Raw genomic sequence first — 25,872 nt, 5'->3', positions numbered from 1 at the left:
GTTGCTCATCGCCGGCTGTTTAAACTGTGTCACACTCTTATTATCTCACGTGTTTTGCCTCAAACAAACTATCACACCTGTGAACATGATGCACATGTATAGAAAATTAGCACTTTTAGCACTCACCATTATACCAGTATGAGCATGTATTGCTACATAAGCAGTTGCACACACTTCAAACCTTTATTTTCATGCTGTCTCATACTTCGACCCTTAAATCAGCTGGTCCAGTTTATCAGCTGATATTCACTTACAGCAAATATATCTATTTGTGTATATGATGTCCAGTAAAATCATTTTCAGTACAATGTTTGATGTAATTAAAAGACAGTGTTACAATGTTATACTTTGTCCATGAAGATTGACAAGTTAATTTTCCAGCTACACAATAGTAGCATTTGGAAAGTAGAAAGTAGAAATGTTTTTCTAAAAGTAAATCAATAGAAAGTTTGGATGGTGATCTTTTTTTGTAACCCTCTTCAGAACTAAAAATTGATTTACAGTAGTGTAAGAATGTAATGTAAAATGTAAAACTGCTCTAATGTAAGCTGCAGAAATGTGAGCATGTCTGGTTAACTAGCTTACTACTTCCAGCAGCCTGATGATCAAACCCAGAGGCATTTTACAACAGGTCATGCTTTTTAAAAGCCATGTTAATCACTGGCACATCCATTTGTGTGTGCCCAGTGTGGCCCAACTATGTGTCAAGATGTCAGTACCTCAGAGTGTAAGCTTGTTTGAACGTTTGAGGTTCTGTACTGCTATTGGATCTGAGGTTTGAGGAAGTTTGTGCAAAAATACAAAGCTTGGTGGCCAAGAGAGGGTTAGGACAGTTAGTTATTAGAACTTTAACAGTTTTCAATTACACAGTGAATTACCAGATGTCTTAAATGCACGTTATGTAATTTCTGTCTCTTAATCAAAGCAGTGAAAACAAAAGATGTAGTTTGGTTTGTCATGAAGCAGCAAAGGATCATGGGAGTTGTTGTCTTCATTGTTAATGGCCACCACTGCCAATAAAAATCTGTTCGACACTCGTCTAAAATGTTCACCTACCAGGAGATGTATGCAAGTTTTATTCACTTCATGTTTAGCCTCGTTCACCGACTTCCTTCTTCAGTCTCTGACTCTCTCGACTGGCGACCAAATAAAATGCACCGTTTTCTTTGATAAAATCAATATTTCTCTGGGATGGACATTGTTTGAAACATTTTGGATTACAGTATATATGTATACAACAACAAAATATAACAAAGGTCTAGTTGTTTGTAGACATTTTAAAGCAAAAATGATACATATTATATCTTTAAACTCTCAGTTATCAATATTGCTATTGCTAATATCATCTCTAACACACACACTAACACACACAAGAGCATGGTATAAGTGGGTGGATGGTGAGACGGGGTGCACAGTGGAGCGTGGGGTTGCATCCCCTGCTCAGCCATCCCTCATCCACACTATGTGAGTCTCTCCTGTGACCCCGGCACTGTGAGTTTGATGAATGCAGCACATCTGCCCTCCTGAACCACAGAGACTCCGTCTGGGAGGCCCCTGTGCCTGGAAGTAATGGCCACTGTTCTACACCACTGACACATAATCACACATACACAAAAACACATAGTGTCTTCGTGAAGACACACACTGGACTTTGGCTTATTTATACATGTGTACTCACCAGTGCTGTGAAGACAAACAATGCATTCACAGTCAGACATGGACAACATAAATATGTCAGTGAAGATGGAAGACTGTAGTTACCTTCTGCTGATATAATAATATTCACATGACACCCACCTACCCCCCTCCTCCCATGTCTCCACTTTGTAAGGACGTCCTTCCAAATATTGAGCACAGCGTCATCTCCGCTGATATTTCATCATGTAGCCATCAACATATCGCTGCGTGTAATACACCAATGTAATGTCATTAACGCCAAGCTGCCTATACAGCTGCTGTCAGACTCATAGCATCTAGCATGAGGTCTTCACCAGGCCATAATTGTAGTCGGCTGTTTGAAACATGTACAATAGCCCAATTTACCACTAAACAAACATGTCTCGGCTTCATCTCCACGTCTTTCTGTGTGAAAGGAAAGGGTGGCGCTAGCAGCGAGGTCCTCCAGGGAGGTTGCTGGGAAACGTCCCTGTCAGTCTCTCAGGGAGGCAGTCATGCAGGTGCCCGAGCTACCTGTTCATCTCGCAGATAATTAATGTGTACAAGAAGCCGCTAATTGCACTTTTCACTAATGATTTATGGGTTTTGTGAAAGGGGGAAAATTGGGGGACGTGTGTGTGTACACTCTAGTGAGTGAGTACAGCTGGGTGAGGAGACATGATTAATGAAGAGTGTGTGGATGCACTGTCAGTGTGAAAAGATAGACCCCCAGTAGGACAGGGCTAGTAACGCACACACACAACTGGTCAACTGCTGTCAATTCTTCCCAGAGTGGGGGACTTAGAAACAAGTAGATAAACCTAAAGACGTATCCTGCTACACTCTCCTAAACTCTCAATTGGCATACGAGTTGTGCATTCTCATTGAAGAGCACTGACTGCGTGGTTCGGACGGACATCAGTAAAACTGTGTAAATCACAAGACGCTTCGAACTGTCCTTGAATTGTCTTGGCATGTGTCTGTTTGTTGGCAAAGGTAGACTTATATATTCAGAAGACAGATTTAAAAAATAAGGCCAGAAAAGTAATCATTTAAACCATCTAGTAATCACAAAAACTGCTCAGCGGGACCCATAACTGCTCAGAGCCTGGCTGTTTGTGCCAACCAACCTTTATAGAGGAATGTGTATACTCTGTGTGAATGTAAAACAGAGCAGAGCTGCTGAAAAAGAGCATTCATTTCAGTTGACTTATACTTGATCACAAATATAAAAAAGATTGTCTCTAACTTCTCCCTCTCCTCATCGTCATACTTGTTTTTCTCTCAACAGCTTTTAGAGTATGACAAAGAGCTGTCGGTGTTCAAGGATCGGCTGCATGAACTGGAGATCTCTTTCCCACCAAGGTATGGAGCTGTTCTTAAATCACACACAACAGTTTGACACAGTACAACAAAACACTATTTAGAGATGCTCTGACCAATCAATTGAGTAGTTGTCAATAATTAAATGAAATGCAAACAGTTTTGATAATCACATGTTCACTTAAAGATTCTGGTTACAGTTTCTTTTTATTGTGAAGTAAAGAAAAAACGTGATGGATTTCTTTTTAGTCCTCTGTGACAGTAAATTGAATACCTTTGAGTTGAGGACAAAACAAAACACAGGAGGACATCATCATTATTATGACCAGACAATTAATTGATTAATTAAGAATATAATCAGCAGATTAATCTGCAGTGGAAATTATCGTTGGTTGCAGTCTGAATCAGCTGCAGTCTGACATTCCTGTAGTTACATCAGGTTTTGAAATTTCTAGCGGTTACTGTTGGAAGGATTGGCATGAAATTTTGTGCTGACATTTATTATCTTCATTAGGGCTGCACAATTAGTTGAACTGTTATTTAAATACCTACATGGCCAAGTATTATATCCAAATCATAGGATCTGCTGTCTTAAGAAAAAAGCAAAAAATTGTCTCAACATACTATTTGAATAGATGCATTGTGGTGCTACAGAGAGATACTAATCATAGTCTCCATCATCATCCTTCTAGATGAGTCAAGATAATCACGGTTATTACTTTTTAAAATTATTATTATCCTTCAGCCCTAATCTTTATGAACTTAAAGGATGAATGGATGCAGCTAAACTTTTCAGCTTTGTAACAAAGCATTTTCCAAGGGAAGTCATCTGGATTCTAAGTGGTTTATTTAGCCTCAGACCATTTCTCAAGTTATAAAAGAAGTAATCCATGAGTTTATTTGAAACCATCAAATTCAGAGGTAACGGGTTTTCACTCAACAGAAAGAAAATGACAGATTAAAGCAACATAATACTGGAACTGTTTCACCCACAGGGCACTGTCACATGTTGCTACTATCTTGGCAATAAGGACTCATTATTATGTAAAATCAGGATTCAATCACCATGTTATTGTCCAGAATGGTTTTATGAAAGCTGTTGGATCTGTGTTTGATGGGTATCAGTCGCTAACTATGATTGGATATGGTCCCAAACTGCTCCCATGTGTATGTTTTTTCATATGTGTGTGTGTGTGTGTGTGTGTGTGTGTGTGTGTGTGTGTGTGTGTGTGTGTGTGTGTGTGTGTGTGTGTGTGTGTGTGTGTGTGTGTGTGTGTGTGTGTGTGTTGCTGCGCCAACGCTTTGGGCTGCATTGATATTCCGTCTCAGTGGGACTTGTGGGAGACTGGAGCGGGTGGTCTCCTCTCCTCTTCCTCAAACAAATGCATTTGCAATTAGCCCTTTCAGAGGAGAGGGAGGGCAAACACGCGGCCGGCGTGGAAATATGTTTCGGGAGCAGCGCGTTAATGGCGCTTGACCTTTGCCGTCGGTTGTGACTCAATCAGCGCAGATAATGAAACGCTGTAATCAAACAATAATTACTTGATAAACTGCTCTAGTGGCAGGCGCAGGGCGGCAGGGGATTTTAGTGTGTGTGTGTGTGTGTGTGTGTGTGTGTGTGTGTGTGTGTGTGTGTGTGTGTGTGTGTGTGTGTGTGTGTGTGTGTGAGAGAGAGAGAGAGAGATATCGAGGGCTTGAGATACATAGAGCTATCAAAGCGTGTGTGTATGTGTGAATTGCTTTAGAGTATGTGTGTGAGTGCATGTGTCAAGGTTCTGCTAGTCCCTGTTTTTTAAATGACTCTGTGTCTTAATCAGGGACCCCATTTACATCACTTTGCATAAGTGACAGGTGGATTTATTGTCCTTTTACACTGGCTGACTTTTGCACCTATCCATATAATACTGAATCATCTCTCCACAGGGAGGAATGAATGTGCTGCTGTGGAAGAATACAAATGATTTCCTCATACTTGAGGTGATGATGAATCAAATAGATGAAACCCGAGAGCAGCATATGAAATTTGATTTGATCTACTCCGTGCGCGCGACAAACCACATCATTGTCAGCCTTGTAATGGGTAGCAGTGGCCTAGTTAAACTTAAACAACCCCCTCCTCCCACTTCACACATACACACACCCCGCACACACACATACACTGGTACCCCTCCCCCTTGTCAGGTCTGCCTTGTGCTCCTTGAGCAATCAAGCCTCAGCGATTGTTCTCCATCGCATAGCCTGCTCCGGACCAGCCCCTCGCCATCTGTGAGGTTATTACTCTTTTTAATGCAGGCCATCAGAACACACCCTCGATGACACACACACTCATGCACGCACACGGCTCACTTTTGTTCAGATCTATAAATCAATACTAGTCACAAACATTTAATCTGCAAGTTAATTCTGTCCGTTGTCCTCTGGCGGCTAAGAAGTTGTCACAGAATGAGACACGCTGTCAAGGATGAAGTAAAGATTGGATAACACAGAGTGACTGATGTACAAACTGTAGGTAAAAACAGCCACATTGCAGGGAATTGTTTCTCCTGATCTCTATTTTTACCAGGTAACTACAGCTGAAGCTAGCAACTCCCTTTCAATTTTTTTGGATAGGACATCCAGTTTTGGCAGACTCTGTCCGCACACATTATTTGTTCCCCCTGCATCGCTTCAGGAGCTGAAAGCCTTAAAAATGCATATCTCTTTACTCTCAAAAAGCCGTCTGTCAAGGTTGGCCATGACAAGTCTAAGTGTTTGGCCACTGGGGTGAGGAATTTGTCCGGGCCTCGTCACAGTTGGACCTGGAGCCAGTTGGCGGCTGGGGGACAGCTCATGCACTCAAACACAGCAGCCCGTGTATGGTTCTAGTATTTTCAACCAGTTTATGGGAGAGAATAGATGAGTCCGCTCATCAGAATCCAATCATTCATTTAGACACAGTTTCTCCATGAGACCAGAACAGGCCATTAAGTCATTATCTTTGCACAGCCTGCTGCATGGCCCTTTGACTGAAAATAATGGTAAGTTTGACTATAAATTATGGTACTTTTGATTTCATATTAGGAATGGCATAACTACGGTAATATCCCCTAAAACATACTAAGGCACCAGTAACGTATTCATGTATTTTGATTGATTTAGGGGAAAGCTTTTAGTACTCCTCTGATCTGATTTCTTTGTCCTTTTTTTGCACGAGATCGATGCAAAAATTGAATCGGGACCCCAGCTTGAGGAGGAAATGCAGTGGACAATGAGGGAGCAGTGGAAGAATGTATTCTGCCTGTAACATGGTTACTGGGAATAGGCTTTGAGGGAGATTTTGAGTGACATCAGACCAGCGGTACAACTCCATCAGTGGACAAATCATGAGTGATTTCAGAGCAAGGAGTTGGTGTGGAAGTCATGCAAAGTTTGCGGGAGAAAAGACAGCTGCTGTCTCAGGGGTGTGTTTGTAAATTGGAAGTGAGGAGATATTGTGCAGATACAGTCATAACATCCAGGTACGGGTACAGCTAGTGTAAGTAAAAACCCAACAAATTGATATTGATGCATGTTGGTACTGGCAATGCTAATTCGGTCATATTTAGCAGGTATATTTACCATGTTCAGCATGTTAGTTTCCCGAGTTAGCATGCTAACAATTCCACACATTTTCGCAAATTTTGACCCAATCTGGCACCAGAGAAACAGTCGCTCAGTGGATCACCAAAAGTCATTAGGATTCATCTTCTGGAGGCATAAATATCTGTACAACATTTCATGGCTGTCCAGCACTTACTACATGCAGACTTTAGCGGAAAGAAAGGTGCATATTACAAACGTGCGTATCTCTCTCGTATATATTTTTTCCATTTAACCCAATACATGTAGAAAGAATTATGTGAAGGTGCTACAGGGAGCAGTATGGCTCCAGTCCCATGCGTCTTTGTTTGTCAAGTCTAGACATGGAAAGAGGCAGAGCGTGGCCCGGGGGTCAGGAGGTGAGGCCGGTGAGGAGACAGGGACTGATAAACAGTGACCAACCATGGCACATTAGCATACATTTTTCCAAAGCTGCGGGTCTGTGTGGACAAGCCAGAAAGCGAGTCGCCAACTGGGGAAAGCTACAACATTCACACTGTCAATGAGGAAGGGGGAGGTTTGAGATCTGATGCCAGACCGAATGACTTTGTCCTTCAGATGAGAGAAGATTTTTGGTCAAGTGACACAAATGGCTACCTGCCAGTTCATCAATAACTGTTAATAAGTACATATGAGAGAACTGTCAGAGCAGTGGAGAATTCTTGAGCTCATAGGAAGTGCTCTCACAGATGGCTCTTCTGTATACAGTACATGCCTTTGTTCTGTGAATAACACTCTTCACACTCCACCCCTGGCCCTCTGAAGGCCTCTATGAATGATGTCACCCTCTCTATATGTGTATTTGTGTATTTGGCTGTGAATACATTAGTCCTATATCTCCGCTGTTTGCATCCTACATGAACAAAGCATCTTGTTCTCTGCATCGTGAACAGCCCCGCTACACTGGAGTGGAGGCGCGTGACTCCATTTAAGCCGCACCACAGATGGGGTTAAACGACAATGTTTGGTTAAAGTACTGCAGCCGAGTTAGTGCGTGGCTCGTGTCGGCCACAGGATTCAGCGCTACAGGCTAATCTACTGAACAGGAACATTGTTTTACAACCACCAGCGCATCCATCATTCTAACGACTAGAGAGCCTGTGAAAATGATGAGGGGCCATTGTGGCGATAATAGCTGAAGATTGTCCACTGTCTTGTGTCATTGCCTCTTGTCTGAGATGATGCCAGTGAGAGGGATGCTTTGTTCAAAACAATCTTACACGGAGAGGATTAAATGGATGCCATCTGTGTTTTCTTGTCTTCATTTAGAGCAGCTAAAGGCAGAACATGTCATAGCTGAACCCCAGCAGGCTGTGAGCCATGAGCTACTGATGGCATTTCACTCTGTTTGTACTGCACTATGCCAATGTTGTGCCTGCGAGCCTCCCAGCTCTACAAACTGAAGCAAACATTCAGCTTTATTGATAGCATTTGGCTGATCTTTTTGAATCTGTGTGTGTCTGTCTGTCTGTCTGTCTGTCTGTCTGACCATGTGTGTGTGTGTGTGTATGTGTGTATGTGTGTGTGTGTGTGTGTGTGTGTGTGTGTGTGTGTGTGTGTGTGTGTGTGTGTGTGTGTGTGTGTGTGTGTGTTGTGTTTTGCCAAGCCTCCCCTGACAACGGCAAACAAACATGGCTATAGAGGCAGCAAGTCGTTCAAAACCCATGCTTTCTCACTTTTTAGCCAATCCCAGTGGCGGTTCCAAAATTTTGTGATGCTCTTTACCACCCATGACCTCATGGCCACTTCCACTGTTGCTCTTATCTTTGGCTTCCTGCCCTACCTATATTCCCAAGTTTATATTGCCCTCATTAAAAACCGAGCACCCAAATAGCTCACTGTTTGGCCTGTCACTTATTCGTCATTGTGTAGAACAAGGTAATAACTGTTGATGGGGAGATAAGAGAATGCAGGACAAGGATGTCTGGCCTGGAGTATTCAGACACATTTCCGGTCCTGGAAATGCAGGTGTGTAGCCTGCCAGCCAACAAAATCTTATCTTGCATTTTATACACAGCTTTCTGTTCTTTGGATCTTTTAATTAAAGTTTTATTCAGTAGTTTGTATAGTACTATAAAGTACGTCACAGCAGCCTCTCCCTCTGCTGGGTGAGGCAGAGTTGACACACTATAGTTAGGGCCTGTGCTCACCTCGCCACTTTTTACTGTTGCAAGACAAACACCAGTGGAACACATGAGCGATGCGTCAGCAGCCGGGTCAAACATTAAACCCCAAACCGAGCATGAATGAATGAGATCTCAGTGGGTGCTAGAGGGTCTCCACGTGTGACTCTACACACAAGTATCTTCTGAGATGTGGTCAGCAGTACAAAAGAGTGGAGGCACAAAAGGAAGGCAGGACGGTATTCTTATGTCAACTTTACACAAGAGGTGACCGCTGTAAAATCTGTAAACACCAGTGACCCAGACAAAGACACCTGGCAAGACAAATATTTCAGTCATCGCGCAGTCAGCAGTATCAGTGTCAGTGACTCTCAGTGACATTAGTATGTCATTGGATATTAAACTTAACAGAGAAACAGCAAAATATTTTTAAGAAATTAAATAAGTAAAAGTAGTAGCAATTATGGTGTGATCAAATGCCAAAGAAAAAATGTGGGCCTGTTCTTTGCACGACTCAGCAGAGGGAGCAGATCTTATGTGCTTGGGCAGTTTGTTCCACAGATTGGGACCAACAACTGAGCATGTGTGGTCACTCTTAAGCTTCCGTAGGGGCCAAGGAATGACCAAGAAGTGCCTAGTCAGAGCACCTGAGTCATCTTGGTGGGTTATCAGGAATTAAAAGGTCGGGTAGATAAAAGTCAAGCCAAGTGTTTTAAAATCAGATGGACTCAAAGATTAGAAATGGCATTTTAAGTAATTACTACATAAGTTAGAAATATAATAGAGTCGATGGTTAAATTCTACACTGATGATCACAAATCCCATAATAAGGAAAAAGGTGTTTTACCTTAAGAGTTTTGGATATATTTTTCTCTGCCAATGTAGATATTTTTTTTTTTCAATCGTCATGATAACTGTTGTCTCTGGTGCATTAAGTCAGTGCAGGTGAGAGGTACTGAACATATAATTCTTAACTGCCTGCAGGGGATCTTAAATGCCCAGAATGTAATTTCTGCTGCTTGGCATCTGTCATTCAATATAATGAAAACCAAGAAGTAGTATAATTTAGCATGGGATCATGAGAGTTGTCCTCTTCATTCAGGCAGAAATGTTCACGAATGAACTAAGTAATGTGTTGTTTTATTCACGTTATGTTACGCTACGTTTGCTGACTTCCCTCGACGCTCTCTCACATATCATCTGATGTTACCCTGATAGCTGAAGAGACAGGCGACCAAAGGAGGCTAGAGGAGTGCATGTCTGCTGCTTGTATATATGTGTGCATGTGTGGATACCTTGAAGTGCAGCTCCCCATCCTACACAGGTACACAATTGTTGGAGTTATCAGCTTGGCCCATTAATTAGTGTAATTAGTCTTGCTGCGGGCAATAAGGGTCTGATATGAGCTGACGGCCTCCAGCCCACACGCCCTCCTGGACCGTTTACCTTCTGCGATAACTTTGTGAGCTTGCTAATCGGACACATTAATCACTTTGGCCCCAGCGCGCCATTCGACTGTTTGCTGTTGCATTAAGACTTGTTATCTCTATTGGAGCCAGTGGAGGGTGCGGTAAAACAGAAAGGGGAACAACGTATACCTGCACACACAGGGAGGCAGAATTACCCTTTAATGGCCATTGTTGAGTATTTTTAATCAGCTTTTAGAATGGCTGGCTGTCATCGGAAATGACTGAACGATTGCAAAGTTTTGTTGTTGGAGTGCTCGGGGGAAGTTTGCTATCAGGCGGGAGTTCATTGTTTGAAGGAGGTGAGGGGGGAAACTTGATTTTCTCTCAATCTGTTTAACACCAAAATGACCCCGGGCATGGTAGTCAATAAAGCTATAGGAGAGTCCCTGATAGGAGGATTGTTCAGAGGCTGTTTAGGGCCGGGGTCCGTCCCTTCAGGAAGCAGCAGTATTCAGGCCACCCTGAAGTGGAGCAGCTCCACAAGCCCTTTGAAGACTTTGCTCTTTTCCACCCTCATTTTGCCTCTTTCTGTCTGATCCGTCTTTATCCCCTCTCTTCTGCCTCCCTGTCTATCTCTGTTTCACTCATCCTATTCTTCATGCTCTCTTTTATCCCGGGATCACTTCTTTAGCCGTTTGATTAGCATACCAAAACCCCATGCATTTCCCCCACGGTTTAAGTGCTATTAATGCTAATTGGAGGCAGGGAAGTTCTCTAAGTAGCATTGTGCAGGTCTGTTTGTACACCTGGTGGGGGGGCTGTGTGTGTGTGTGTGTGTGTGTGTGTGTGTGTGTGTGTGTGTGTGTGTGTGTGTGTGTGTGCACGAGCGTGTGTGTGCATGCGTGTGTTGTGTTTCTGTGAATGTATGTGGCTGAGAAGTAATCTCATTGATTCTATCGTTCAGCAGAATTTCCGTGTACCATTTCAGTGCTGATGTTGTGATCTTCATACATACACTGCACGGTCTATGAAGAAAGCACTGTAAGACACATTCAACCATCCATAACTTTGGGTTTTTAGGTGCAATGTGTAAGATATTTAATTCCCAGGTCCTCAAATACTCAAAGCATCAGTAGCTGATGACCTGGGAATGAGAGTCATCAAACAACTATGTTTCTCCACAATCTCTTATCCCGTATTAGACAACTGTACTAATGGACAGACCAAAAAAATCAATAATTTCCATTTTAATGAACAATCCCCAATAAGATCAGTTTAGTCCATCTGATAATTAATATTTGAATGATTGAAGTTGTATAAGATAGCCATGAGACCATTGGACAGAAACCTACTTACACCTATTAACATCTGGCGTTTGTCTTCAATGGCAACATTGGCTAAATTGTATTGACTCCCAGGTCAAGTGACTGCAGAAGTCACAGGTGCATCAGCTCCAGCTCTGATCAGCAATGATGGAAACATGAAAGTGGGATGTGTGGGACATCGTTCAATTGGTGTTGCAGTTGCAAGAGAGTCAGTAAAGTAAATGAAGTAACCTACGTAACATTGTCAATAGTCTCCATGTCGATTCCCGATCCTTGCTGACTGCCCGATCGGCACTGCACATGTGCTACACTCAGCAGAGATGAGGAAGAAGCAAGATGGCTCACTCTTTAGCTGCTTTCATCAATAGCTCTAGGAAAAATGATGTGTCTAATTCAGTATTTTCTTGAAGAGATTTAATGTATTCTGAGTGTAGTCTGATGAGGTTTCTGATGGACCGCTTTCTACCACCATATATTCACTCATTCTGGTGTAAAAAAGGGTTTTAGTAACAGTAGAAGTACCAGTAGCTGTAGCAGTGATGGCAACAGTGGTTGTTCCAGCTGAGGGAGTGAAACTGCATCGTGATTTGCATGCACACATAGACATTACAAAGCAACCAAAACCAAATGCTTCTTAAATGTATTCTGCCGTTGCACAAAGTCCAATTAAACTATCAAAGCTCTGCAAGTGTGATGAATGGAAGGCCAGATGTGTGTGTTTATTTTACCATTAGGACATCACCATCCTCAGAGAAGAGGCACTCTGTGTTATGCTACGGTTAGCACGTGTGGCACTGAAGGAGCAAATTGGATTGGTATTACAGTATGTAAGCCCGGCCTTACATCCTGATGAGCGCCTACAAACAAATTGGATTGGTGGCGTGTAAATCTGAAGCAGTATGATGAGCGGAAGGGCCAAATTGAATTCTCAACAATGTAAATCTGCATCAGCTCGATGGCTCTACGCCCGACTCCAGCTCTGCCGCAGCTTAAATCATGCGATTGTTCCCTGCTGCTGTTCCAAGATACAATCTCTCTTGGCCATTTGCTGCGGCACCTAATCTGTTTTTGATGACCCTGTAGGGATGTAGCTATACATATGGGCAACTGAATCTCCCTCTGGCCCGCTCTGACTAAATCACTCTTGTTCTCTTTTTTCTTTACCCTCCCTCTCTCTTGCTCGCAAACACACACTCGCAACCTGTACAGTTGGCGAATAAAGACTGCTTTGATTGAGCCATCCATGTGTGTTGATTCAAGAGATTACTTAGATGATTGGTCATAATTATGGGCCTCCTGTTGTCTCCGGAAAAAAACATTTTGATCTCAGACTCTTGAGATAAGGCAGATGACGTGACGTCTCATATTTATTACTCCTCTGGAGGCCTGTTGATTCATACAAATCATATTTATTGCTCTCTTTATTGCCTTTCCTCTGTAGCCCTGCTCTTTTGCCAGAAAATAAAGTTCCTTATAACTTGCTAACATGCTTAAATTACGATGAGAGCTTGTCATATGTGTCTATATTTTTATGTTTACTGGTTGTGTTTTTGCTTGTGTGTCTCTCTAGTTATCCGTACAGTGAAGACAGCAGTCAGGGGAAGCAGTACATGAACACCAGATGCCCCGCCTGGTGTGATCGAATCCTCTTGTCTGCCTCTGCCAGAGATCTGGTCTTAAAGGTGAGTCTAAACATGCCGATTACTATACAGCTCGGGAACACTTTTTAGGAGGGGGTTCCTTAGAGAGACAGGTATTAAAACAGAGCATTTTTTTACCATTAAAGCATGTAGAAATCCTGAATGAAAGTATCAACTTGAAATCGAGCATAAACTGGGAGCTTTAGAAGTCATATTCCTTCATGTTTCCCTTCAGGTCACCACACCACCCTCTAAAATACAGACGTCTTTATAAACGCCTCATGCTTTATTTCTACAACTCTGTCGTCTTTGATCCACATTACCCTCCCCGCCCTCTGTCACTTCACAGATGGAAGGATGAGGTGTCTCTGAATATTAATTTGGAGCGCTAAGCCATAGGTCCACGCAGGCAGTATATATATCCCAGCACTTCACCCCAGCGAGCCCCATCTTCTTCATAAAGCCTCCTGCAGGCCCTTGCTCAGCCTCAAATCCATCCCAGCATTGTAAACTGCAGCCAATCTGCCGCCTCTGTCATCTCTTCTTATTCTGTTTGCTGGATTACTTAGACACCATCTATACCGTGCGGCACTGCCAAGTTTTCCCAGATATTTCTGTCATCACTTGTCTGAAAAAGGCCACTTTTCTACCCTTTTAGATTCCCAAACAAAAGTTCAGCAGTCTCCTCTGTTCGTGAACATGCAGGCTTTCATCTGTGAATGTGTGAAAGAGATGCAGCAGTGTATTGTACAGGTACAGTCCACAGCAGGGGGCTGCTCAGGAAGTTTGGCTTTCTTTTGTCTGCCACAAATGAGAAATTCCTTCCTGATCTTTCTTCTTGACCGACTGAAATCACACTAGAACAATACTCTCATTGCTGCATTGCGGTAAGTTGTGAACAACAGACTGTAACGCATTTTAAAATGATAATACCCATTTAGTTTCCCCCTCTTAATGTGTTAGAATTATGTAAAAGGTGATTCACACACACACACACACACACACATACACACACAGCTGTGTTGTTGTTTGCCTTTCTTCCCCTCAAGCACCAGCTAATTGCTTGTAATGCAGGGACAGAGTGGGACAGTTAGTGTGTTCGCAGATTGGCTGATGATTCACTGAGCACACACTCTCTGGCTCCGAGCATTACAGATTGTTGAGACATAGGCCCGTAAACAGCCCGCCGTGCGGCGTCATCTATCATGGCACGGTCGGTTAACTCGCCATCATGTTATTTTCTGCTTGCCGAGCCCTAACACGCCAAAGGTTGCCCGCTGGCTGTGCGGCGCGGCACCAGCTCCGGGAGCGCCGGTAATGAATGTTTAGCCGAGCGAGCGCAGCCTCTCTGCCGGAGGGCCCCGGGTAATTTGTTTATCTGTCTAAAGATTATGCAGCCCGAAAATCCACAATTTTATGCTGCCTTTGTAAATTATCAAGTGTGTGTTTGATGAATGTATCGCAGGCTTTGGGAGGCAGCGGCTCGGGGCCGGCTGCCAGACAAATAGAGAGGTGCCAGTGCGTGGCCTGCTGGAAGAAGGTAGAGTGAGGTGGAGGCACACCGTGTGCTGACCCCGCTCCACTGCAGGATTGGTCTGAAGTTAATTTGGATTTCGCTTTATGGTTCATTCTCAAGCTCTCTGTCTCTTTCTTCTGAAGCGCCAGTGCAGCTCACCGAGTCACAACTGGTAGCACCCACCACCCTCTGTGTGTGTGTGTGTGTGTGTGTGTGTGTGTGTGTGTGTGTGTGAGAGAGAGAGTGTGTGCTACATGGGGGTTGGGGGCGGCTGTTTAAAAAGTCCTTAGTTCAACCAGACAAGTGTGATTTATACCCGAGTCTGCAAATTCATGTGTGAGTGGGTAACAGCTTCTTTGTGTGCAGAAAGTGATATTGAAACATGATTCCCTCAGATAGGCACTTAGATTACACCCAGAGAGTCCACAGGCAAATGTCCACTTTGTAAATTACTCCAGCTTTTCATTTCTCTCCACCGCGCTCCTATGCACAGGTTTTAAAGTTAAAGCTGTTCCTAAAGGTGCATTCACTTCAGTGCATATTTGTGTTCGACATAAATCAGAAGCTGTGCTGCTGCTCTGTGTCATTCTCTACTAAAGGAAATGAGCAAAACAAGCCTGTAATCTTTGTTATGTTTCCTGAGTTATTCATAATTGATACATCCAGCATTATAAAAGCTTACTTAAATGACTAAAGAACATAATTGAGAAAGTTATTTTTTTCACTTTCTGTTCAATGCTCACTTCTTTTTTTTGTGCCTGTAAATTCCATAATTTTACTAATGGCTGTCTCTTACAATTCTCTAAACCAAGTGCCTGACCACATAATTACTTAGCACTTACTGCTGGTGCTCAGTTTAGATTTATCCCCAGTATTTCCCACAACTATTTATACCATAAGTTGCAAACTGAATTTCTGATTCATAAGGTATGGAAGACATATGCAAATACAAAATAAACTGTCCAGGATGACTGCACTCGTTAAATAAATGGGCTTTTGTCTGCACGTAAAGAAAATGTTATTGTCCTTGTAGATTTTTGCAATTGATTTCAATGTCCAAATTGTGTGAAAGAAAGAAAAGAAGAAAGAAACTCTTACTTTGAAACCACCTCTGTAATCCCGCTAATTGTGTTTAATGAAGCTTGTACATCGACTGCTCATCCATGACTGAGTTATAAAACGTGACACAAGCTTGTAATGATGGTACTGTGTAAACACGAACACGGTGCTGCTGACTGTGCATCCTGTGTGTGTTTACTTTGTAACAGGAGTTGCACAGTGTGGAGCGCTCACTTCATGTAATGAAAAAAACAAAATGTCTGTCACATTTTCATCCATAAAAAACATGTGATTTTGTGTGTCTGCAGCCTGAAAATGAAGAGAAGTCTGTAGTCTATGATAACATCGGGCCCAATGTCTGCATGGGGGACCACAAGGTAACAATGGGGGCTCTGCCCACGTCTTCACTGTGTGTGACTATGTTGTGATGCTGTGATCAAACTGATTCTGTGAGTCTTAGCCTGGAGTGGAAGAGGATCTGCTCTCAGCACATGTGTGTCTAGTGAGGAAAAAACTATTTATATTACATACATTACATCTTCATATTAATGTGTTTAAAGTATAAGATAATAATATTATTTAATGTGCTAAGGTATGCTTAAGTTATACTACACTGCCTTTCACCAGCATTGTGCTCTGTTATCAACAAAGATCTCTAAATTACTGAAGTGCCTGTATTCCCTTGAGTGTAAGTTTAATTGTCTTATTACAGACTGCAATGATTGAGAGAAAATTATTCACCTATTGTTTTTATAATCGATTAATCAATTCCGTCGTTTTTCAAGCAAAAATTTCAAACATTTGGTAGTAACAACTTCCTAAATGTGAAATTGGTTGCTTTCTCTTGTCATTCATGACAGTAAATGGAGAATCTTTGGGTTTGGACTGTTGTTTGGACAAAAGAAGAAATTCGAAGACATCACCTTTGGGCTCTGGAAAATTGTGATGTGCATTTTTCAAAATTTTGGACATTTTATTGACTAAAGATTAAATTGATTAATCAAGAAAATAATCTGCAGATTAATCGATAACAAAAATAATTGTTAGTTGACACACTTATCAACAATGTAAGCGCGATCTCTCCGATGCTTTACCAGATGGGCAGGAAGAAGTGATAAAGAATTAAAAAATAACACTTGTATACAAATAATCTCAATCTTGCAACTAAGTTAAACCAACCAGAATGACTCTATCGCCCTAAAACGTTAACTTGAAGCTGTTTTTTATTTAGTAGGAAAAGGTATAAAAGTGGTCAGAGCAGCAAAAACTGACTGTACAGGAAGTGCTACACACTGTTGCCCCAGTCTCCGTGGTGTCAGACAGAAGGTCTTACGCTGAAAGAGAGGCGCCTGAAGTCAGGTCTTTTATCAATACTTAGTGTGTTATAGACAGTAGTGTGTGTGTGTGAGGTGACCCGAGCACACTGAGAGATACTCTAGCAGCCGTCACCTCCCAGCCACACACCACTGCTAAAATCACAGCTGGCTATGTTTAAAAAATGTCCAATGTAGTTAGCACACGGGCCCAAAAATGCACAGCGCTGGTATGTGAGTTTAACCTGTGTGTCATAGGTACTCAGAGAAGGAGAGAGAGGTGCTGCGTGTCCCAGAGAGTGCTAATAAGGTCTCCAACTTGTGTTTTCTCTAACTGTGCTCTGTCTCTGTCCCCCTGCCAGCCTGTCTTCCTGTCCTTCCGAATAACAGCGGGGGCAGGTAAACCTAATGCAAATAAGCACAAGTGTTGTGTGGTGCAGTGATGTCGTGGTAAATATTAATTTTTCTTTATTATAATTCTTCCCATTGTTGCTATTGTTTGCTTTGATTTGCTTGACTTTCTCATGACCTTGCATCTGAAGGCAAATATGCCCGTTTGAAGAGTTTTATTCCAAAATAAAACGTCCTCAGTGGAGAAATGTGACATGATTGCCGTTTGCTTAAAATGCCTCAGTCATTTTAAGACTTACAAACTAATGCTGCATCTTTTTATAACTTAAACTAATAAAAAAGTCGACATCAGCTGTTTTTTCTTTGGTTGAAACACGGCCGCATGATATTCAGGAATACAACTTTTCCCTTTTATCTCTCCACAGGGAAGTGTTGCCAAAGGGGGGAGATGATATTCCGTGAAGCGCCTCTGTGAGAACACCAGAGAAACAAACAGGACACCAACACACTCGCATACACTCACACATGCACACAGACACACACACACACACACACACTTTGCACACACACTTTGCACAAGCATACACTGAAGAACCCAGACAAAGTTTTTCAGCAGTGCTGACCAGTTGCAGTTGTCCTGACACCTCATCCATACGAAAACACACCGCCGTTTTCTCTCCATAAAACACTTGTTGAGATGTGGACGAGCACCCGAGGGCCCGGCTCCAGACAAGACACACATCGCTGACCTCACTGTTGCCATGCAACCCCATTCCCAAGAGAAGAAGAAGAGAAAAAAAAAAAAAGAACGGACGGACGACTCTTTTCCATGCCACAGCCTCGTTGCCAAAACTCTAATTGAAATCAGTCCTACTACATCTTTTAGACACCATACTTGCCATTTTTAGGTATGCCTCTGTGTATAGAAGCTACTTTCCACACAGTATGTAAGGTGTTTTAAAAAAAGAAAAGTGCAATGCAAAAAAAGTTGTATATCTATATTGTTAGGGTTATTTGTACATTGGACAGTATAACATAGAGTTGTTGATGGTTTTAGTGCCGTTCTCTTTTTCCGACCAAACTTTGTGGTCCCTTTGTTGGAATAGATCGAACCGTTCAATTTATCCCAACAAATTCTATACATATATATATATTTTTGTTTTGTTTTTGAGTTGTCGTCGTTGTTGTTGTTGTGTGCACAACACACTGCCATGCCTGACACATCAGTTGAGTCTCATTTTATATACTGTACTTTTTAAAGAGATAATTTATAATTCTTACCAAAATGTTGATGCTGAAGTGTGCGCAGACAGAAGGGGGGCTGCATGGGTGTTCCTGCAGCCACGCTGACCTTTGAGGAGTCCGTACAAGAGGAGAGAACCTGTTCAGTGATTTATTGCCTATCCAAGAATGTTTTAAGCAGTGCCATAGACCATGCAAGTATATAAGATAATGTTTCATATATAGCACTCTCACATTATTTCATTGTTATTCTTACTCTAACTTATTTCTATAATATTATGGTTCTGAATGTGATATTTTAGATAGGCTTGGGTATCCTTAAAAATGTAAACTGTTTTTTTTTTTGTTTATTTTATTTTTTTGGTCTTTTTTTGTTTTGTTTTGTTTTGTTTTGTTTTGTTACTGCATTATGGTGCCAAGTATCCAACACAGAAATGAAGTGTGTAAGAGTTATAAAAAATACTTAAGTCAGACGGTAAATGTATTGATTATGACGTGTTAAGAAAAAAAAAACAAGACAGAGAGATAAACTCTAAAGGCAGGACAGAGCAGGAAGCCTCGCTTTTTTTATTTGTTTAGTATGTAGCCTTCAGCAGCCTTCATTGCAAATAATTTGAGCATTAAAGAGACGCCAGCGTTTCCTTTTATCGACTTAATTTACGACACTACAGATTCAGACTGTGTGAAGCCGTCAGATTTGATCCTCTGTGATTTTTCTTTCTTTTTTTTTGTTTTGTTTGTTTTTTTAAAATCTGAATCACCGCAAGTGGAACTTTTTTTTGTGCCTGCTGCAGACTTTCCGTTGTCTTGTGTGATTTGGGTTCGTAGGGCAAAAACAGTTTTCCTTTTCTTTTCTTAAAAAAAAAGCCTGCTTGTTTCTGTTCCTGCTGGTCATTGTGAGTATATACTGTAGGAGTTATAAGCCGCAGTTTTTTTTTTTCTTCACTCCATCTTATTAAAAACGCAGATAGAGATTTTATTCTAGCCCCCTTCCCGTTTCCGGACGGCCTGGCCTCTACTGTAGGTGATGCAGTTCTCAAGCAATAAAAAAAACCATTAGAGCTTACTGACTGTTTGTCCTCTTATTTTCACCCTCCTTTACTACACAATAAGAGCTCTTCGTGGAGAAAAAAAAGGTCTTCCTCAATTAGTCTCCCACGACATCATCAGTGTATCATTAGTATATGATCACAGTGTGGAGTGAGAGGGCTCAGCGACACGTCCTCTGCTCGCCTCTCTTCAGGGAGATGCTCTCTGACACCGGCTTTAATTAACCTCCACAGCAGCCACGAACGGAAAAGTAACATTACGAGAGGATTATTCCTAACATTGACTTTTTAAGTGGGATATTTATATTTTTTCCTATTTATTCTGGTTTCGCTACATTGTTTTGCCAATTCTCAGGAGGGACGCCTTGAATGTATTCTGCTCAGTTAAGAAAAATACGAGTTGCTGATATGAAATGTGCAGTTTTTTAATCAATTTGACAGATATTTTAATCCAGGATGAGGGGAAATGAAAAGGCGACAGGCGCCTAGTGTGGAAATTAATCTAAATCCGTTTAAATGTGATTAAAACGAGCGAAACTGAAGTGCTTAGTTTAGCCTAGCAAAGAAATCTGAGCACCTTGCGTGGCTTCATTGACACTTAACGTGAATTTCAACAAGTTTACACACAAACCCACTGAAAATATATATTTAAGTCACACCAAAACAAGGTTTTAAAAATAAAATATACACTTACATGCATAAAAAAGTCCAGCACTAACGCAACAGTCTGTTTTATCAGGGTGAAGGAAAAGTAGAAAGTTAGCTGCACCACTGTGAAGAGAGGCACGAGAAGTAAATTCGATGTAAGGGGGTTAAAACGAGCGAAATTTAAGTGCGCAGTGTCGGAAAAAGACATTGTAAAGCACCTCATGTGGCTTATTTGATGCTAAACCTTCCCAAAAATTAAACTTCAGAAGGCTTCCACACACAAACACATGTAGCCTATAGTGTGGCCCTGTATTAGAGGATACTGAAGTCACACGAAAATAAAGGGAAAAAAATACTTGTGTGCTAAAAAAGCTCTATAAGTTTGTGTCATTTTAATTCTATTCTTATATTATAGTCTTTTCGTTTCTTCGCCACATTATGTGTCAGCAGTGTTCACCTCACACACTCTCTGTCAAAGTTTCCTGACTGGGATTTTAGTTTATGGCTGCTCAATTCTGATTGGCTGAGAGCTCCTATTGAATCTAATGGAAAGGTGTAGTACCGCGTCACAGACAGAGGGGGAGCACTTCTGACCCAGGTCTGTGTATTTACTCTGGATGATTCCAACAGAAATCCAGCAACAGATTACACCAAGCATCAAACATTATAAAGCTGGAGCTGATAACTTAAAATTAAATGGATTAATTGTGTTCCACCAGGAAGCCAATAAAGTTCCAAAAGAGTAACTTAAACCTGAGAAATCCTTCAAAATAAAACGACCAAAATTCATAAAGAGAACAGGCAGACTGTTCAGTTTATCAGGTTTGATTTGTAAAAACAGTTATTAAAACTGCTGCCAATAGTAATAACAATAATAATAAAATCTAACATTTGATAAGTTGCAATAATACCAATGCTGTCAGGAATGATTACTCAATTGTGAAGCTTGTTGTGATGCCTTATTGAACAGTAAACCTAAAAGTTGCAAATGTAGAAAAAAAAGAAAATTAAATGTCACTTTCCTTTTGGGGTAAAAAAAGAAAGTGAGAAAAATGATTATGCTCACTAAAGAAAATTAATTGTGACATTATTATTGTTGTTGTTATTAATTACCAAGAGTGCCTTGTTTTCTGCTACAGACCTTAAGAAAATAAAAGTTAAAATATTTTCCAAATAAAATATAAATTAGCCTCTAACAGCATCACCATTGCCAATAATGAAATTCGATTATTGATAGTCATGAATTTATCTTTAATTTATATTAAGCCCATACATTCAAACAAAACTCATAATAAAACAGAAATGCTTGTTAAATAATTTATTCATAATACAAAGTGTTTTTTTTCTTCCTATAACCTTCCCGGAAGCAATAATACTCTCTTTAATCCCCCAAAAAAACGATGGTCCAGTTTTTCTGTTCCGCTGTGTGACGATGAGGTAAAAACATAAAAACTTTCTCAAATGAAAACCAAAAACAGTGTGTGTGTGTGTGTGTGTGTGTGTGTGTGTGTGTGTGTGTGTGTGTGTACACTGTGGTGTCGGTTAAAACAAGCTGTTGTCTTTACAGTGATTATTTACAGCATTTCTTTGCCTCTATACATTTGTGTGCCGATGGTGGAGTGAGAATGGTAAAAACGTGGAGGGGAAAAGAAAGAAGGGGGCGAAATTAACTGCGGGAATAAAAACGAAGCAGCAGGTTTTGTCTGAGAGGGATAATAAGCGCGTCCGGGCTGCGGAAGGGAAGGAAGGCTGCCACGTCTGAAACAAACATAACTTATTCAGTAAAAAATATATACAATCTGACTTACATCTTCATATTTAGGCTACAGCACGAATCATTCGTTCATCTCGAACCTGCAGCCCCCCCCCCACACACAACATTTTAATTCTCTCGCCTTTTAGGACAGTGGATACCCTGGTTAAACTGAGCTTTAGAAGCATCACAGGCCCCGTTTACACCTGCCATTTTAAAACATGCGTCTGGGATCCGGATCAGTGTTCGCTGCTAATAGAAAAACAGCTCTATTTAAAAAAAAAAAAAAGAAGAAGAAGAAGAAGCTTATTTGCTTTTGTTAAAACCAACAAATGAGGTTAAACCTGAATTTAAAAATAAATGGTGTACACTTCCTTTACTTTAGAATGAAAGACGACTGACTGCAGATTAAATCATTATGGGGGCTGAGAAATTATATCGCCAATTAATAAGACCATTCAGCAGCGTGAAAATGAATCGCCTTCTTGACTTTTAAAGGTGACACAGGCTGTTAATTTTTGCGTTAAGGTGCAACGCAAGACAACCCCCCTCATGAGTTATGCAGCATGAGTAAAGTAAGGCAGCGTTACATGTGGGAAATAGAAGTAACGAGTCACAGTGATGAGCCAACACTGATCCGGACTGTGTGTATATTATAGTTTTACATTTACACCTGTTGTTAAAACTCCAGTTGTATGCGTGAAAAGTGATTTGCGTCGCCAAAACAACTTCCTGTCCCAAATATTTCTGTCCTTCAAGCTGACGTGAACTCGTCATCGTCGACTGTTCTTCAAGTCCAGTTCTGACAGGAGTTTATATCTCCGTGTGCACAGAGTCTGTAAATTTGAATGCAGCCAAATGCGTCTCTTGGCCACGTTTTGGTGAGCGCGTCTTTATGTGCGTCTTGGCGCGCGCACACAAACACACACACACACACACACATACACACAGACAAACACTCGGTTGTTCCACATTTTTCTTTGCTCTGTCTGAGCACAAAAATGCGATTCCCCCCTCTTCAAGCAGGCGCATGTTCGTCGTGTCAGGTGAAAAAGGGGGTCAGAAAGAGTGCGACAGGTCTCTGTTGGACGCCCCCTCCCCAGAGCTGTGGGCATCACAAGGTGTCCGAGCTGTTACTGCAGGGGCTGATGAGCGCCAGGTTGGTGGCCTTGTGCTTTTTCAACAGTCTCGTGATTTTCTCGTCGTCTGAATTTGGGTCCAGTGGTTTGTTGTACTCGTCGTCGTCCTCGTTGTCCGAGCTCTCCTTCATCTTCTCCGTCTCCGAGTCGTGCTTCTTCTTGGCCGTGGCCATCTCCGCGGCGTGTCTCTTCCGCCATTTGGTTCTTCTGTTCTGGAACCAGACCTGTTGAGGAGGGAGAGACAGAGGCGCACAGATGTTCAACAGGTCCAGGAATCAGCAAGGGATCAAAAGGCTCAAAGGCAGAAAAGGGGTGTAATAATAATAACAATAATAATAATAATAATAATAATAATAATAATGTTGGATTATATCATTGCAGTGGTTCAGGAATATTATAATCCGTGGCATGCGCTTCCAAAATCTGGATTTCCCAGTTTGCAAAACAAATGACATTTTCCACATTTGCCAAAATCACAAAGCAGGTGGGTTTTACATTTTATTTACCTTGACTTGACTCTCGGTCATCCCTAAAGAGTAGGCCAGGCGGGCTCTCTCTGGGCCGGCCAGGTATTTCGTCTGCTCGAAAGTTTTCTCCAGTGCAAAAATCTGCTGTCCTGAAAAAGTCGGTCTAGAGTGTTTCTTCTTGCCGTCCTTGTCCATCATCATGTTAGCTTGAGCTGGAAAAAAAGAAAAGCAAATATACTTATAAACATATAATAGTTGAATCGGCTGTTTTATATGGATAAAAGGTCACACGTTTATTTTATATGTCGCACACACAAACGCAGCCTCAAATGTTCCTAAAACGCCTCACCCAGTGTGTCTGACCCACATGATGCGTTTACTGTTTAGTGTTTTTATGATTGTAGGCCTATGTTTTATATTTTATTTTTCAAATGTTATTATTGTATTTTACAGGTTTGAGAGTCCTGCCAAGTATCACATTAAATTTAATGCTCTTTTAGGAACTTGGGAGCGTCTGTGGTGCTCAGACTATCTTTATGGTGACTATAGTGCTTAATCTTGTTTTATGTCTTTGGTTCAGCTTTAACATTTATTTAGATTAGTTAAAAAAATTACTCGTTATTATTGTGTTTGTGTGTGTTTGCTCTGATAGACCCTAATCGGCCCTAAATAATATCTAAAAGAAATCACAAGACAAGCAGCATAACTCAACTAAAACATTATGCAGCCACACAGAGGTTCTTCAAGTTGAATAATTCACAAACTACTCTAAAAGTTTAGGTTACAAGCAGACGGAGAGGACTTACAAGGACAGGGGACCCGCGGGTCTCTCCAGGGAGAACCCTGCATCACCCCGGGCCAGAAGATGGGCGCCCTCCCCGGCAGCTCGGCCAGGGGCTTCGGGTACCGCGACACCGCCGGGCTGAAGTACATCCCCGCTGCTGCGGCGGCGGCTGCGGTTGTAGTCAGGCCATTTATCCTGGGGAACCCGGAGAGCAGCTGTCCGGCCGTGGTGATGGGTCTCCCCAGGATGTCGCTTATTCCGTGCGGGGTGCCCATGGAGAGCTGGGAGTTGAGGTTGGCGAGCGACGGCGCCTTGAAGCCCGCCGGGCTCTGCTGCAGCGCGTACGGGAACAGGGACGTCTTCATCTCGGTCATGTTGTGCAACGCCGCCAGCGGGGTGCTGCCCAGGACGAAAGCACTCTGCCGGTTAGCCTCCATCTGCCCGACCGCTAACATTGGTGAGCATGAAACGCCAAACTCGCCCTGGTAAAAAATGATGAAGCAAGAAATCAACTAAAGAGGGAATAAAAGGCGCAGAGCGGGGCTGGTGACAGTCAGGAGCCAGGCCACTTCTGCCGCCTTCTCGAAAAAGTATCCTGGACGAGGAGGAAGGCAGACTGGAAAATGTTGGAGAAACTTGTGCAAAAAGCGAACTTCTCTTCTCTCTGGGGAAGTGAAAACGCTTCGGTCAAAACTCCTCCAAATGTCTCTCGGCGTGTTTGTTTTGGTCGCAGGATGTCAGCTGGGAGAAGGCTGCATGCGTCCGCCACAGGAATCCTCGCGGAAGTCGGAGCGTGTGATGATGTTTTTAGTGGTTTTGATGGGAACCATTAAGGGCTCCACTCGTCTTTCCATAAATTGACTCGCTCTAGGCTCAGAGGGAAGCGAGACCCGCTGATAATAGCGCGGCCACCTGCACGCGCGCTATTCCCATTGGACGGGGCTGAGTGAGCGGGCGCTGTGATTGGAGGAGACGGAAACTCCGCCGCTTCACACGTGCGTCTTTGCTGGACTGTTGCTGCCTTGACGTGTCGTCGGAAATAGCAGCTTCGAGTTAAATCGCGCATGAACGATGCTGTTCGGCGCTTATAAGGACTGACTGAGATTTACTTATGATAGCTTATGATCCAGTTTGTGGACAAGTGACTTTTCGGAGCCGATTCACATCAGGGCGATGTAGAGAATGTTATTATTTTAGGCTTAGGCTAAACAAAAGTTGTCAACCATTTAAAAAATGTATATATACATATATGTATGAGTTTCGTGTTTTAAAAGGCAACGATTGATGCACATTTTCCACACTTTTCTGTGCAAAAGCAACAAAAAAAAACTAAAACTAAAACAAAAAAACAGAAAATGTAGGCTAATGATTTTTCATAACTCAACTCAAACAATTTGATTGAGGACTTTGGAGATTGTGGGCGGCAGGGTGTCGGAGGAGACAGTGAACGCATCACC

General features: G+C 42.1%; 2 protein-coding genes across 3 annotated transcripts in view; one reads left to right on the top strand and one right to left on the bottom strand.

The window, feature by feature from the left end:
* The window catches only part of inpp5a (inositol polyphosphate-5-phosphatase A), a 161,943-nt gene extending 142,302 nt beyond the window's left edge, over positions 1–19,641 (top strand). Inside the window, exons 12-16 of one of the 2 annotated variants that reach the window (XM_030441809.1) lie at positions 2,948–3,021; positions 13,025–13,136; positions 15,978–16,046; positions 17,345–17,381; positions 17,759–19,641. In XM_030441809.1, coding sequence (XP_030297669.1) covers positions 2,948–3,021; positions 13,025–13,136; positions 15,978–16,046; positions 17,345–17,381; positions 17,759–17,808 — 342 coding nt within the window. In that variant the 3' untranslated portion in view covers positions 17,809–19,641. Of the gene's footprint in view, positions 1–2,947; positions 3,022–13,024; positions 13,137–15,977; positions 16,047–17,344; positions 17,433–17,758 lie in introns of both variants that reach the window. The other variant, XM_030441810.1, reaches the window with a different exon arrangement.
* A 1,858-nt stretch (positions 19,642–21,499) lies between these two features.
* Positions 21,500–25,310, bottom strand: nkx6.2 (NK6 homeobox 2). The gene is made up of 3 exons (XM_030440964.1): positions 24,438–25,310; positions 23,671–23,843; positions 21,500–23,388 (listed from the first exon to the last, which is right to left on the bottom strand). Exons 1-3 carry the CDS (start codon positions 24,868–24,870, stop codon positions 23,140–23,142), a joined length of 855 nt encoding a protein of 284 aa, XP_030296824.1. The 5' UTR covers positions 24,871–25,310; the 3' UTR covers positions 21,500–23,139.
* Positions 25,311–25,872: the final 562 nt, after the last annotated feature.

The sequence above is a fragment of the Sparus aurata genome, chromosome 15, assembly GCF_900880675.1.
Source record: "Sparus aurata chromosome 15, fSpaAur1.1, whole genome shotgun sequence".
NCBI classification, from domain to species: Eukaryota; Metazoa; Chordata; class Actinopteri; order Spariformes; family Sparidae; genus Sparus; species Sparus aurata.
Note: the sequence above shows the minus strand (reverse complement) of the source record. Positions and strands in the feature narration are given on the sequence as shown.